The 13387-nt window shown below is 58.2% G+C and overlaps 1 protein-coding gene across 1 annotated transcript in view; it reads left to right on the forward strand.

The window, feature by feature from the left end:
* Positions 1–44: 44 nt before the first annotated feature.
* Positions 45–13387, forward strand: part of EVC (Ellis van Creveld protein) — an 80705-nt gene continuing 67362 nt past the window's right edge. The window contains exons 1-7 of the mRNA XM_015565800.1: positions 45–113; positions 2370–2495; positions 7033–7116; positions 9042–9274; positions 10790–10874; positions 11298–11396; positions 12250–12387. Coding sequence (XP_015421286.1) covers positions 45–113; positions 2370–2495; positions 7033–7116; positions 9042–9274; positions 10790–10874; positions 11298–11396; positions 12250–12387 — 834 coding nt within the window. The remainder of the gene's footprint in view (positions 114–2369; positions 2496–7032; positions 7117–9041; positions 9275–10789; positions 10875–11297; positions 11397–12249; positions 12388–13387) is intronic.

Raw genomic sequence — 13387 nt, forward strand, 5'->3', positions numbered from 1 at the left:
AGGCCCCTGGGCTGCGAGCCTGAGCTCTGCGTCCCCGGGACGGGATGGCGGGCTTCGCGCGCAGCTGGTCCTTGCTCGGGGCTCCCTTTGGGTCCCGGAGGATGCGGGAGGCGGTGCCAGCCACGTGATGTAAACAACCGCTCTAGTCCTCGGGCCTTGGCCTCAGCATCGGTAGCCCCCGAGGCTTGGCCTGGAGCTGGCAGAGGCCCCGCGCAGCGTGGAGGACTGGAGGGCCCGGGATCCCCGCCCCTGGATGTCCCTCTGCTTCTTTGCTCCGTGCGTCACTAGTTCGCCTCTCCTGAGTGCCCGCTGCTGCCTCAGGCTGCACTCCTGCTGTCATCCATGCACTCACTCATGCACCTACAGTAAATGTCGGGGCACCGCTCTACTGCCAGCCCCTGGCCGGGTCTTAGAGCCGCCTCCGTGAGCAGGACAGGCCCTGCCCTTGGCTGGAGGCCCACAGCCTCCAGGAGACAGAGGACAGTAACATCCGAGTCTGACAGCCCCCTGAGCTCCGGGAGGGAACAGGACCTTCACACTGAGTGCCCACTGTTCTTTCCTGTCCTCAGACGTCCCCTGCTTGTCCCGTCCTGTTCTTTGTGAGTGTAACCGTTTCTCTCATCTCTCTGAGCAGCTTGTCGTGGCTTAGGTTTTCTTTCCCCCCCGGGCAGTGTCTGTGCCCTGGTCACTTCTTCCTCTTGTTTGTTTGTCTCTCGTGGACGACGTCTGTAATCCAGTGGCTGGTGATGCTTGGCCTCCTGGTCATTTCTAACTGGGGGAGCGGAATACTGACGCTCCCCTGTGGGGTGCTCCCCTGTGGGGAGGGTGAGACGTCCTCCTGGAGCAGTGCTGTCCCTGCACAGCCCCTTACTTCATCATCTGCCCCGCCCCCCCGCCCCCCTCACCCCGCTATCCCTGGACATGCTGAGCATGCGCCTGCCCTGGGGCCTTTGCACTGGCTCTGCCCGCTCCTTGTCCCCAGGGTACCTGAAGGGCTCGCTGTCTCACTTCCGTCAGGTTTCTTCTCAAATGCCATCCTGTCCAAGAAGGCGTCCTCCCATCGCCCACCCATTCCTTTCTCTCCAGCACTCGTCACCTCTGGCATACGGTTCACTTATTCTTTGATGACCTCTCTCTCCTGCCGCTAGAATGGGAGCGCCAGGAAGTCAGGGCTTTTGTTTTGTCTTTTACTCTCTCCCCAGTGACCGGAGAGAAGGCGGCTTGACACCCGCCAGCATTAGAGGTTCCACAGCAGCAGCTGCCTAGCTCAGTGCCAAACGGCTGGTACTTCTTGTTCAGAGGTGGTCTCCGTGAGCAGACAGTGGTGCAGGAGGGACTGGGTCAGTGTCTCTGGCATACTGGGATTAAAATACATCGGTACTTATGTTCCCTGCACACACAGAATTAGCAAAACTGAGTCAGTGCCCCGAGAGGATGTACCGGGCGAGGCTCCTGCGAGATTCTAACTGATCAGCCGTGGCCTTGTTTACGTGTGCTTCTGAGTAAAGGCATGCTCTCAATATGTGTCGTTGGTAACACTGAACTCCTGGTCCACAGCGCTGTAAGTCAGGCCTGCGTGAAATTTATCTCACGCATTTTCTCTCCGAAGCACGCTGCAGCCCTCTGGTGCTCTGGACGCTAGGCCACACTGCAGCCTGCACTTAGAGGTCACTGCAAACAACAGAATTGCTACAAAAAAGAAAAAGAAGAGGCACTGATAGAACACAGAAAGGGCGCTTGGTTGCAGTCTGAGCTGAGCAAGAGGCGGTTCGTTCTCAGTTGGAAGAGGCACGCCAGGCGACTGAAACATTTCACCGCTCCGCACGCCCAGGGAGGGCCGCAGCAGCACCCAGGTGTTGGTTTTGGGGGGTTACAGATAAAGGTTAGCAAGCTCTCGCATCTGCAAATGCAGAATCTGCCAAGTGCGGTCACCGGCCGTTCACATAAAGCCTTTCTGTGACCCAAGGCAATCTAGCATATTTTCTGAAAAGTCATCCCGTGACATCACTGGGAATAACAGGAACATTGATATTTAGGTGCCGTTTCCTGAGTTAAGCGGCTAAGCATTCAGGAGCGCCCAGGTTACGGGGCCACCACCCGGAAGAACGATGGAATGCGCTTTGACCCAAGTGTTGCCTCCGGAGCCTGAGGACATGCTGAGAGGGGGTTCTGGGGCTCCTCAGGGTGACCCCTGGACAGCCTGGCAGGATGCAGCTGCCCCCGAGTGGGAGTGAGAGACGGGGCAGTGGGCACAGGCCAGGAGGAAGCCCGGTGCCGAGCAGGCGTGACCGCTGGGGTGGGGGCCTGATGGCCACCGTCCCCGGGGCCCTGGGCTGTGCACTTCAACCTGTCCCCACCTTTGGTTTTAGGTAGACGACGCGCAGAGTCTGCTCAAGAATTTGGAGTCTAGTGCACAGACGCTGTCCGAAGCCGGCTCCCCGCCCAGGAGGAGGAAGAGAGAGGCGCGGGCCTCAAAGGATGCAGAGGCTCTGGACGTAAGTGGGGTGTGGGGTGTGTCTGCCCAGGTGCGTGCTGGGGTCCTCCGTGCCTCCTGCCAGCACAGGTGTCCTCCGGACGAGCCTCTGACAGAGCTGAGGTCCCAGTGGGCTTTCTTTTGAGGCATCATTTACAGACAGTACCAGGCAAGGTTTTCAGCTTAGTTTGATGAGTGACAGCTGTGTACACCCTTGTCACCGATACCCCAGTCAGAGACGCTGCACCCCCTGGAAAGCTCCCCAGCACCCTTTCCGGGCTACCCCCCACCCCAGCCCCTTCCCGAGGCGACCACTGCAGCATTCCCAGCGCTGTGCTGGCCTTGCTGTTCCGGGCTTTTACACATGCGTCTGGTGCCTGGGTTTCCTCGTGTCTCGCCTTCGAGGTGCAGCCTCGTCCTTGCACCTGTTAGTCATTCATCCTGTGATCGCGTGGCCCGTCGTGGGGATGTGCCCGGAGTGGCGCTGGCCGTGACCGCTATTCCAAATAAGGCCTCGGTGAATGTGTGTGTATAGGTTTGTTAGTTTTCATTTTGTTTTATTTCTTTTAAGTAAAAACTAAGTAAACATCTAGGAGGTGGAGTCCTGGGCCTTGGACGGAGATATTCAAATATGGATTCTCCCTGGACCCCCTTCCTGGCCCCACACTTAGTCCAGTCCAAGCCTCCCGGGGAGCCTCGCTTCCTGGGTGGGATCCAGGATCCTGGAACCCAGGCCCAGCTCTGCCACCTGTTTGCTGTGTGAGGTGGGGCAAGAAACATACCCTCTCTGAGCCTCAGGTTTCTCAGCTTTACGACGACGGTGATCCGCCGGCTCCCGGGGTCCCCATGAGTCGCCTGGGATCATTCCGGCCACGGAATAGGGGCCGAAGCAGCGTGTGCAGGGAGCCACAGCCTTCCCCCTGCCAGGAGGCACGCTCATGTTTTCTCCCTTCGGACTGTTTAGCTGTGCCCAGGCCACGCCCTTGTCAGGCTAATGATTGCCAGAGCCGAGTTAAAGATCTGCCCGCTCCGGGGACTGGCTGCCCGGGTGCCCCTGCCCTCTGCAGACAGCGCCTCAGAGACTGGGCAGGGGACTGACTCTGACAGGGCGCGTCCAGCTGTGACCCCCGTGTCCTCTAAGGCACAGAGAACCGAGGCACGGTGCCTCCTGTCACTCCTGGTCTGAGCTCCGGAGAAATGGCTCACGTCAGCCCAAAGCAAACACAATCCCCTGGGCTCCGGGCGTGCGGCTCCCAGCCCGGCTCGCTGCTCTGCGTCCTGGCCTGGCAGTGGGCGAGAGGGCCTCTCCGTCCCTCAGTCCGGCTCTCGGTCATTTCTGAATAATGGCATTGCTTTGGCGGAAGAAGTTTTACATTGAAATTTGTGCTGCATCCAGTTTCCTGAATGACCGCGTGGCTGCCGCTGGGAGGTCATCAGAGCTGGGGGGAGCTCTGAACTGGGGAGCCCCGACAGCCCACACAGCCGGGCCCCGCAGGCTGCGGACGCCTGTGCCCTGCCTGGCGTGCTGAGTGCCTCCGGGCCTCCGTCCGCCCTGGGCCTGTGCTCGAGGGGATGGTGCACCCAGGGGACAGGACGGAAGAGCCACAGCAGCCTCAGGTCTCCCGCGTGGCTGGGGTCACACCATCACTGGGACTGCGTTTTCCTGCTCAGGCCCGGGCACCCCATCCTCTGGTCCTGCTTCCATAGGTGTCAGGTGGACCAGCCTCTACATCCTTTTCTTCTCATAACTATGGGCTGTTTTTATTGATGTCAGAGAGGAAGGGAGAGGGAGAGAGAGAGAAACATCAATGTTGAGAGAGAATCATGGAACGACTGCCTCCTGCACGCCCCCCACTGGGGATGGAGCCTGCAACCGGGCATGTGTCCCGATCAGGAATCACATCAAGACCCCCTGGTTCATAGGCCGACGCCCCACCCCTGAGCCACACCGGCCGGGCAATGCTTTTCACAGGAAGCGCAGTTTTTGCTTTGTGTCTCCAGCTGAACATGAACCCCCGGGAGGCAGGGCCAGGCCTTCCTCCCACTGCTCACCTCTTCTGTCCTCTCACTGGATGTGAGGAGGTTAAAGTGGCCATGCCCTCTCTGCTTTCGCGTGGAATTCTCAGCAAGGGTGTCTCCTCTTGTACCTCAGCCAGGCCTGTGATGTCACGTGGCCCCGTTCCGTCGGGCCTGCCCCTGCTTCGCAGACTCGGCTGTCTTGAACTTCTTAATCATTTCTGTACTGAGCCCCGCAAACTATGTCACCAGTTCCGAAGACAGGCTTTTCATCTTACTGCCATTCTTCGCTTTTGTCCTAAAAAAGCAGAGAGCGAGACTGAATGCTGGGGGCCGGGGGGCAGTCCTCCCCTGGGGTCAGAGGGCAGCCAGGAGGGTCGGCAGCTGGGCAGTGACGGGAACTGCATGTTTAAAAGGTCATCTGATTGCCCAGGAGGATGAAATGGAGGGTGTCGACCTCTCGACCTTGGTTTGCCCCTCCGGAGCCAGGGATCTGAGTTCAAATCCCAGTTCTGGCATGTATTAGCTGTGCAGCCCCGGGCACATGGCTTAACCTCTCTGTGCTCATCTCTCCTGTGTGAGAAATGGAGAGGGAAACCTCTGTCGCCAGACCCTTGGGAGCTTGAGGAGGAGGCACATGTGGGATGTTTCCCATTCTTGTCACCTAAGCCTATTTCTGCAAATCGTAAGGGACGAACGGAAATGACGAGAACCGGGCCCCTGCCCCTCCCTGCCCTGCTCAGTGGGGCAGCATGGGGAGCCCTCTCAGGAGACATAAGGGGCCTGGTGCTGGCTCGGGCAGGTGCTGTTCCAACCTTCCACGTTGTGAGGAAGCGGAAAATCTGTATTTTTCACTCATTGTCATGGAGCTCTTTCTTCAGGATTCAGCTGAAAACAGGGAAGTAGGAGTGGGTGCGGTTTTCCCCCACCAGCCTCTTCGAACTGGTGGGTGGAGATGGCTGAGGTCTGCGCGCCAGGCTCCTGACTTAGCTGCCTGCTCACCTTCGTCCACGCACTGGTTGTTTCCAGAACATTCATTCAGCACTGACTCTGCCACGTGCAGGGGGACGTGCTGGCAGGGGAGAGACGTGAGAGAAGCGGGGTGGAGAGCGGCTGGGAAGGGCCATCCAGCTGCGGTCAGGACGGCTTCCCGGGCGGTTCCTGAGCAGGGCCTCGCTCGCAGGCTCCTCGCCACCCCATCCAGCTGCGTGGTCTCGCTTCTGTCCTGCGCGGTCCTGGCGATAGGCACCCACCTGGGCACTGTCCGGAGGACCAAGGCTCAGAAGAGCGAGAAGACCGCCCACCTCTGCTTTTTGTGTGAGGGAGGGCCCAAGTCTTGCATGAATATTGCCGCGTGTAAGTGTTTATACCAGCGGCACAGCTAAAATTACTCTGTCGGACTTTTCCGCTAAAATGTGGTGCACAGTTTTAGGAATGCTCTTGTTCATTATTGTCATGGTATTTAAATCCTGATTTCTCCCAAAGGTGAAGACTTGGAATTAAATGCATGTGCTATTTAACATCTGTCTGCCCCTCCATCACCTGTCAGTACATCCAGCCATCCACCATCCACCCACTTGTCAATCCGTCTATTCATACCTATCCATCCATTCATCTGTCCATGTACCCACCCACCCATTTGTCCGTCTATCCATCATCCATCCATCCATCCATCCATTCATTTACCTGCCCATCTATCTTTCCAGCTGTCTGTACGTTCCTCTATCTACCCATTTGTCCATTAATTCACTCATTCATCCATCTGTCCACCCACTTATTCACCTGCCCATCTATCTACCCATCTATCTGTACACTCATCTGTATACTCATCTATACACATATTTGTCCATCCATCCATCTACTCACCTGCCCATCCATCTATCCATCCACCCATCTATCCATCCACCATCCATCTGCCCATCCATCTATCCATCCATCCATTCACTCACCTGCCCATCCATCTATCCATCCACCCATCTATGCATCCACCCATCCATCCATCTACTCACCTGCCCATTCATCTATCTATCCACCATCCATCTGCCCATCCATCTGTCCATCCATCCATCCACTCCCCTGCCCATTCATCTATCCATCCACCATCCATCTGCCCATCCATCTATCCATCCATCCATCCACTCACCTGCCCATCCATCTATCCATCCACCCATCTATCCATCCACCATCCATCTGCCCATCCATCTGTCCATCCATCCATCCACTCCCCTGCCCATTCATCTATTCATCCACCATGCATCTGCCCATCCATCTATCCATCCATCCATCCACTCACCTGCCCATCCACTTATCCATCTGTGTGTTCATCTGTCCATCCGTCCACCCACCTGTTGTCTGTCCATTCGTCCATCCACCTGTTCCCCCATCCGTCATCCGTCCTCTGCCGAGGGCGTGCTCACTTTGGCCTGTGGGAGCCTGTGGTCCCTTTGCCAGGCGCTGTCACCGCGCGGTGTGGCACTTTGGAAGCCCTTGGCGGTTACCCTTCGTCTCCCGGAAGCTCCCCATGCGTTTGTTCTTCTTCCCAGGAACGCGAGCCGTCCTTCAACAGCAACGTGACAGCATTCGCACTGAAGGCGAAAGTCGTCTATCCCATCAACCAGAAGTTCCGGGTGAGAGGCCCGCGCTCCGGCTCGGGAGCCAGTCACTCAGTGGGTGGAGGTCGGGGTGGAGTCCTGGGGCTCGGTGTGCAGCTCAGGTTCTACTTGCGGGTTTATGGCAGCCAGTGTAATAGGGATGAGCGTGAGGCTTTGTCACCGAGCAACACTTGGTGTTTGATGGCAGTGTGGTCAGGGCCAGGGTGCGCCTGGTGTATCCAGATAAGGAAATACCATGGTATGTTGTGCCCCAGGCACACCAGGGACAGCACAGTAGGACGGCGCCCGCCCCGCTCGCACAACACTAATACAAATACCGAACTAACACAGCTTCCAGCACCTCGATCCCAGACCCTGAGGCTCACTCCAGCAGCCGACACTCCTGAACACTTCGGTGGGGCCGGCCCTGTGCTAAGCATTTGTCATGCATCCGGCATTCCAGCCTCACAGGCTCCTATGAGATAAATCATACTGTCGTTTCCACGTTGCACAGAGGAAACTGAGGCCCAGAGGGGCTAACGACCTCCCGAAGTCGCTGCAGAAAGAGGCCGGGCCGGTCACCCCCCTCACCTGGCTACAGGCCTCACACCGAAGGCAGGCGTTCATACCGCAGCCTCAGGAGCTTCGCAGAGAGCGGGCTCCCCTGGCGCCTTAGGAGCCCCCAGCCGGCGAGATGCTCTGTGGGAAAAAGAGTTTCCTGGTCAAGAAAGTTGAGGAAAATGCTGGCGAGAAAGAGGACAGGTTCTGGAGAGACCCCGACTCAGTCCGAACTCTCCCCACCCCTCCCCCTCGCTGTGTACTGCAGGCCATTTCCTGACTTCTGGGGCCTCAGTTTCTTTATCTGTGAAATGGGAGCAATGGGCCCTCCTGCCTCACCCAGTGGTTTGGGTTAAGTCGGACAGTAGACATAAGGGCTGAGGCCCGTGTGTGACAGCTAAGCACGCACCCGTTCTGTTCCTAAACCAGCACTTGCCTGAGAACAGCCAGAGCGTATCGAAGGCTCTGAGAATTCCCGCACCGAGGAGACTAGTCCACCCTGGTCCATGCAGACTCTCCCAAATTAGATTCCCCAGGGAACCCTTGCGGTGAACAGAAACGGGTGGCAGTTCATGGACCTGTTCCCTGGACACACACTGGGAACCACTGCCTTCCTTCCTTAGCTCTGTGGGGAGTGGGGGGGTGGGGGCAAGGGCAGGGGGACACTCCCAGAGCAGGGCCATTTCTTCAGCACCACACCCACGCCGGGCTGCCTCCCCAGTGGCCACTGGGCATGGCTGGGGTCAGGGAAGCATGGTCCTCCCCCTGGAGGCTGCCCCGTCTGGGAGGGACACGGTGTGGTGTCAGGCTGCACAGAGGACAGGGGCCTGTAGGAGCTGGTGTGGGCTGGGCGTCGGAGAAGGTAGGCGCTGAGCTCTGTGTTGGGGGCCAGCTGCTTCCTCCCAGCAAAGGACAGGGAGAGGGTTTCAGCCTGCGGGGCAGGGCCCTGCTCAGGCTGCGCCCTCTTGAGGTCATGGCAGGAACTGCATTTCTTTGAGCCAACCCCAGGGCAATGGCAGGTCTGGGGAGAGGAGGTGGCGCCCCTGTCAGCGCAGGTGAAGAAGAGCCAGGTGGTCAGCGGGTTAGTGGACAGAGCTGGCCCCGGGTCTGAGACAGCAGCAAGACAGGTGGGCCAGGGCCGGGGGCTGCTGTGGACAAGTGGGCAGCTGAGTACCAGGTGCAGGGGTCATGGGGCAGAGGCAGGCTCCTAGCTAAGGGGTGGGAGCCTGGGGCAGAGCCTTGGTCTCTTGGGGACAAGAGAGCTGTGACACGGGTCCACTCCCGCCCCTGCCCAGCTTGCCCGCCTGGCCGCCCGGGAGCCGCTGTCCGGTGTTACGGGTGGAATTACCGCGTCAGACTCCTGATGGTCACATGCACTGAGTCCCATTTCTCTGCTGCCCCAGCCTCTGGCCGACGGCTCCTCCAACCCGTCTCTGCACGAAAACTTAAAGCAGGTAGTTCTGCCCAACCAGCCGGTGGAGGCGTCGCCTTGCAGCAGCCTGGGGAGCCTGAGCCAGGCCGAGAAGGACGAGTGCAGCTCCTCGTCCAGCATCCACTCGGCCGCCAGTGACGACAGGTTCCTCCGCCGCACCTTCCTCCGCATCCACAGCTTCCCCGAGGCCCTGACCTGCGAGAGGTGAGGAGGGCGGAGCGAGGACGCGGGCCCATGAGGCATGTGGTTGTCAGAGGAGGAAACAGAGAACAGAGGCCCAGAGAGGTTAAGCAACTCAGCCAGGGACACACAGCCGCCCTGTGTCAGAGTGGGACCCTGTCTCCCTCTGTCACTTGCCATTTGGTATCGACCCACATAGGAGTTACGGAGTCAGGCTCCAGCCACGGAGAGACTTCAGGGGACCCTGATGCGTCACCAGTGTGCCTGTGCACAGCATCGCAGCCAGCACTGAGTAGGTGCCTTCCAGCGTGCCTGTGCATGACATCGCGGCCAGCACTGAGTGGGCGCCTACCAGCGTGCCTGTGCATGGCATCGCGGCCAGCACTGAGTGGGCGCCTTCCAGCGTGCCTATGCATGGCATCGCGGCCAGCACTGAGTGGGCGCCTTCCAGTGTGCCTGTGCATGGCATTGCGACCAGCACTGAGTGGGCGCCTTCCAGCATGCCTATGCATGGCATTGCAGCCAGCACTGAGTAGGCGCCTTCCAGCGTGCCTATGCATGGCATTGCGACCAGCACTGAGTGGGCGCCTTCCAGCATGCCTATGCATGGCATTGCAGCCAGCACTGAGTAGGCGCCTTCCAGCGTGCCTATGCATGGCATTGCGACCAGCACTGAGTGGGCGCCTTCCAGCATGCCTATGCATGGCATTGCAGCCAGCACTGAGTAGGCGCCTTCCAGCATGCCTATACATGGCATCACAGCCAGCACTGAGTAGGCGCCTTGTAGAGTGCCTGTGTACAGCATTGCAGCCAGCACTGAGTAGGCGCCTTCTCAGTGCTGGGTGTGGGGGTGTGGGGGCCGGGCCTCAGGCCTGTCTGCTCTGACGTTCGGTGAGCTCGAGGGGCCCTGGACATGGCCCGGGCTTTGGCATGAGTGGGCTCAGAACCGGAGCTTGGTGAGGACCCCACAGGTGGCCCACGGCGGGAGGGACGTGGCTGGACCGGAGCCCCTTTCCTCGCTGGGAGAGGCTGTGTCTGAGCCTGGACTTAGAGGACGTCTAACCGTTCGGGGTTAGTCACTCAAAAGGCTTTGCCTGTGTCGGAGAAACGGTAGGCCTTTCCCTGCACCCGGCCGCTGACCTGCCCTGTGACCGCCACCAACACCGATTTCCCCGGCCCTCGATGTCCTGCGTCAGCGTCCTCCCTGTACAGTGGGCACAGGATGTCCAGCTGAGCCCTCAGAAAGGCGGCCTGTGATACTGGATCACGTGCCAGTGTCATTTCTCCCACCTGCCGTCTTCCGGCTCTGTCCTTGATGTCCCGGCCACGTCCCCTCTGGTCACGAGTGGGTCGCAAAGAGCTCCTGACACTCGGTCTCGTAGACCGTGTGGCTGTTGGGAATCTCCGCGTGCGCACACGCTGCGGATGTAAAATCTGGGGCAGGACCCGCGAGGCTGGTACTGAGCAGGGACGCCCTATCTGTCACCCCGCTCCCCACCTCAGACACTAAAGGTCTCTCTTCCTCTTGCGACTTGGCAGCGCCGACCTTGACCTATGCATCTATCACCTCCACTTAAAAGACCTGCTCCAGCTGGACGCGGCGCTGAGGCAGGACGAGCGCTTGGTAGGTGGCGAGGCGGCTCGGCACCCCTCAGGGCTCCGGCACCGCGACCCGGGCTCTGTGTGCCGGGACCCCCGGGAGGTGGGTGTGGGGAATGGTGGAGCCAGCACCTCGGGAGGGAGAGCCATCTTAGGAAGAGACCCCAAGATGAGAAGGCAGCTCCTGCCTGTGGGTGAGCCCCGGCTTCACTTTACCCAGAGAGGGAGGGAGAAACAGAAAAAGAGAGACCGAGAGAGAAAAGGAAGCAGAGAGAGAGAGAGAGAGGCAGATGGGGAGAGAGAGAGACAGAGAGAAAGAGAAAGAGACACAGGGGGAGAGACAGGCAGAGAGAGAGGGACAGAGAGAGAAACAGAGAGAGAAGCAGGAGGAAGGGAGATTCTGTTGTGTAAACCTTCATTTCTGCTATGTTCCCTTCTTTGGCAACAGATGTTTATTCAGATCTTTAAAATGTGCCTCCTTGACCTCCTTCCGAGAAAGAAGCCTGATGACGAATTCTACCAGAAGATTCTTTCAAAACAGGAAAATGTAAGTCTTCCATCTGTATTTCCAGGTAACTGGAAAATAGCTTATTACAATACTGGAGGCCCAGTGCACGGATTCGTGCTCCGATGGGGTCCCTCGGCCTGACCTGCGGTGATCGGGCTGAAACCGGCTCTCTGACATCCCCTGAGGGGACCCGGATTGCCAGAGGGCAGTTCTCGGGTGACACACCCGGGAATCGGGCTCCCTCCTCTCTGGTTCCTGGTGCGTCACCCAAGAACCACTGCTGCCAAGTCACCACAGCTCAGCAGCGCCTGCATTGAGCGTCTGCCCCCTGGTGGTCAGTGTGCCTCATAGCCACTGGCTGGTCAGATGGTGGTGTAGGCTTTTACATAGAGAGATACACTTTTAACGTAATACAGAGATACAGGCATGAGGACAGATGTAAAAACCACAGTGTGGACTAAAATGGGAAAAATATTGGAGGCAGAGAAGTGAGAAGAATGTCGGTCATGTTCTCTGTCCGAGAGAGCCACTGTGGGCGGGACTTCCTGTTCAGGCTGGGGCATTTTTAAATATCTGGTTTCCCTGAGCTGCAGAAGGAGTGAAAGATGCTGTTTCATTGCTTTCTAAGCCTGGTCTACTTTTTGTGGGGGTGAGGACTATAGAAGAAAATAATCCATCATTCTCGGGGCTCTATGTTTAAGGAGAAAAATCAATTTCTATCATCAAACCTTAAATAGGACAAAACCCATAGCACCGACGTTTGGGTAAGATATATTCCCCGGGGGGAAGAAATAAATAATCCATGAGAATGTGAAAAACAAAAGCATTTCTTATGGCAGAACTTAAGACACTTCCAACTTGTTCTTTATTTTCTCTCTTTTGCCTTTTGCAGGATTTGGAGGAATTAGAAAAGGGACTTCGGGTCAGGCTGTCAGACGCGGAGACGCTGGGCGCCGGCGACTCCCAGTACATCACGCTGGCGGACGTGGAGAAGAAGGAGAGGGAGGACGCCGAGCAGCTGATCGATAACGTAGGTGATGGGCTGGTTCCTGCGGAAAAGCCGGGGTTTCGGGGCAGCCCGGCTGGGAGGTTAGAGAGTGATGCGCCTAGGAACGTGTTTAATGCTGGGGTTCCCTGCTGGGTCGGCCCCGGAGCCAGGGATCCGTCCCCGAATTGAGCGATGGAGCAGGTGTCACTAAGGGCCAGGATTTTCAGCGGGAGGCGTCTTATTGTTATAACCGATTCCTCTGGCTTAAGCTTTAGATTGGCCTTTGTGTCATTCAAAGCAGAGGTTGCTCTGACCCTGTGTGGGTGCGGCGGGTGCTGGCTGCCAACTCCTCTCCCCAAGGGCATCGCTCCTAAAAGCAGGTTTTAAGTTCCAGAGTGGAGGCTTCCTTCAGGTATTTATCTCTGTTTGGCTTTTGGGTCCCCTGACCCGCTGTTCACGTATTCTGTCTTAAACACACATTTCCTTGGCACCCAGGCGCTGTGCTGGCAACAGGGATTCAAATGAACTTAGGCCTGGTCCTGCCGGAGAGATGCTTAGGCCAGCGGGGGGCTGGGGGAGGGGTAATGGGGGGGAGGGTGACGATAGGTGAGCCGATGAGGACTTCCTGGCTTTCAGGTGTGACAGATGGGGACACAGGAGCCCTGAGGCACAGGGGAGAGAGGAACCGTCTTACCCCCGATTAGGGAAGTTTTCAGAGAAGAACGGGCAGACGAGGGGCTGCCTGGGAGAGGTGTGGTGCTGGCCCGCAGGCTGCAGAGAAGGCAGCAGGGAGCCCAGAAGCAGGCAGAGGGAGCTGAGCAGAGCCTGGACGAGGGGCCTCCTCTCACCAGGACGGGGAGTCGCTGAGGGTTGCAGCAGAGGGTGCTGGGTCCCCTCCTGCTTTGGAGGCTGCACAGGCTGCTGTGTGGAGGCCAGTGTGAGCTACGGGGCTAGTGCAGTGGGGTTTCATGAAGGCGGTTGCAGTGGGTGGAGGGTAAGGAGAAGTGGGAGCTGATAGGATGGGACGTAAGGAGGTGCAGGG

The sequence above is a fragment of the Myotis davidii genome, unplaced genomic scaffold (genome assembly GCF_000327345.1).
Source record: "Myotis davidii unplaced genomic scaffold, ASM32734v1 scaffold960, whole genome shotgun sequence".
Classification (NCBI taxonomy): domain Eukaryota; kingdom Metazoa; phylum Chordata; class Mammalia; order Chiroptera; family Vespertilionidae; genus Myotis; species Myotis davidii.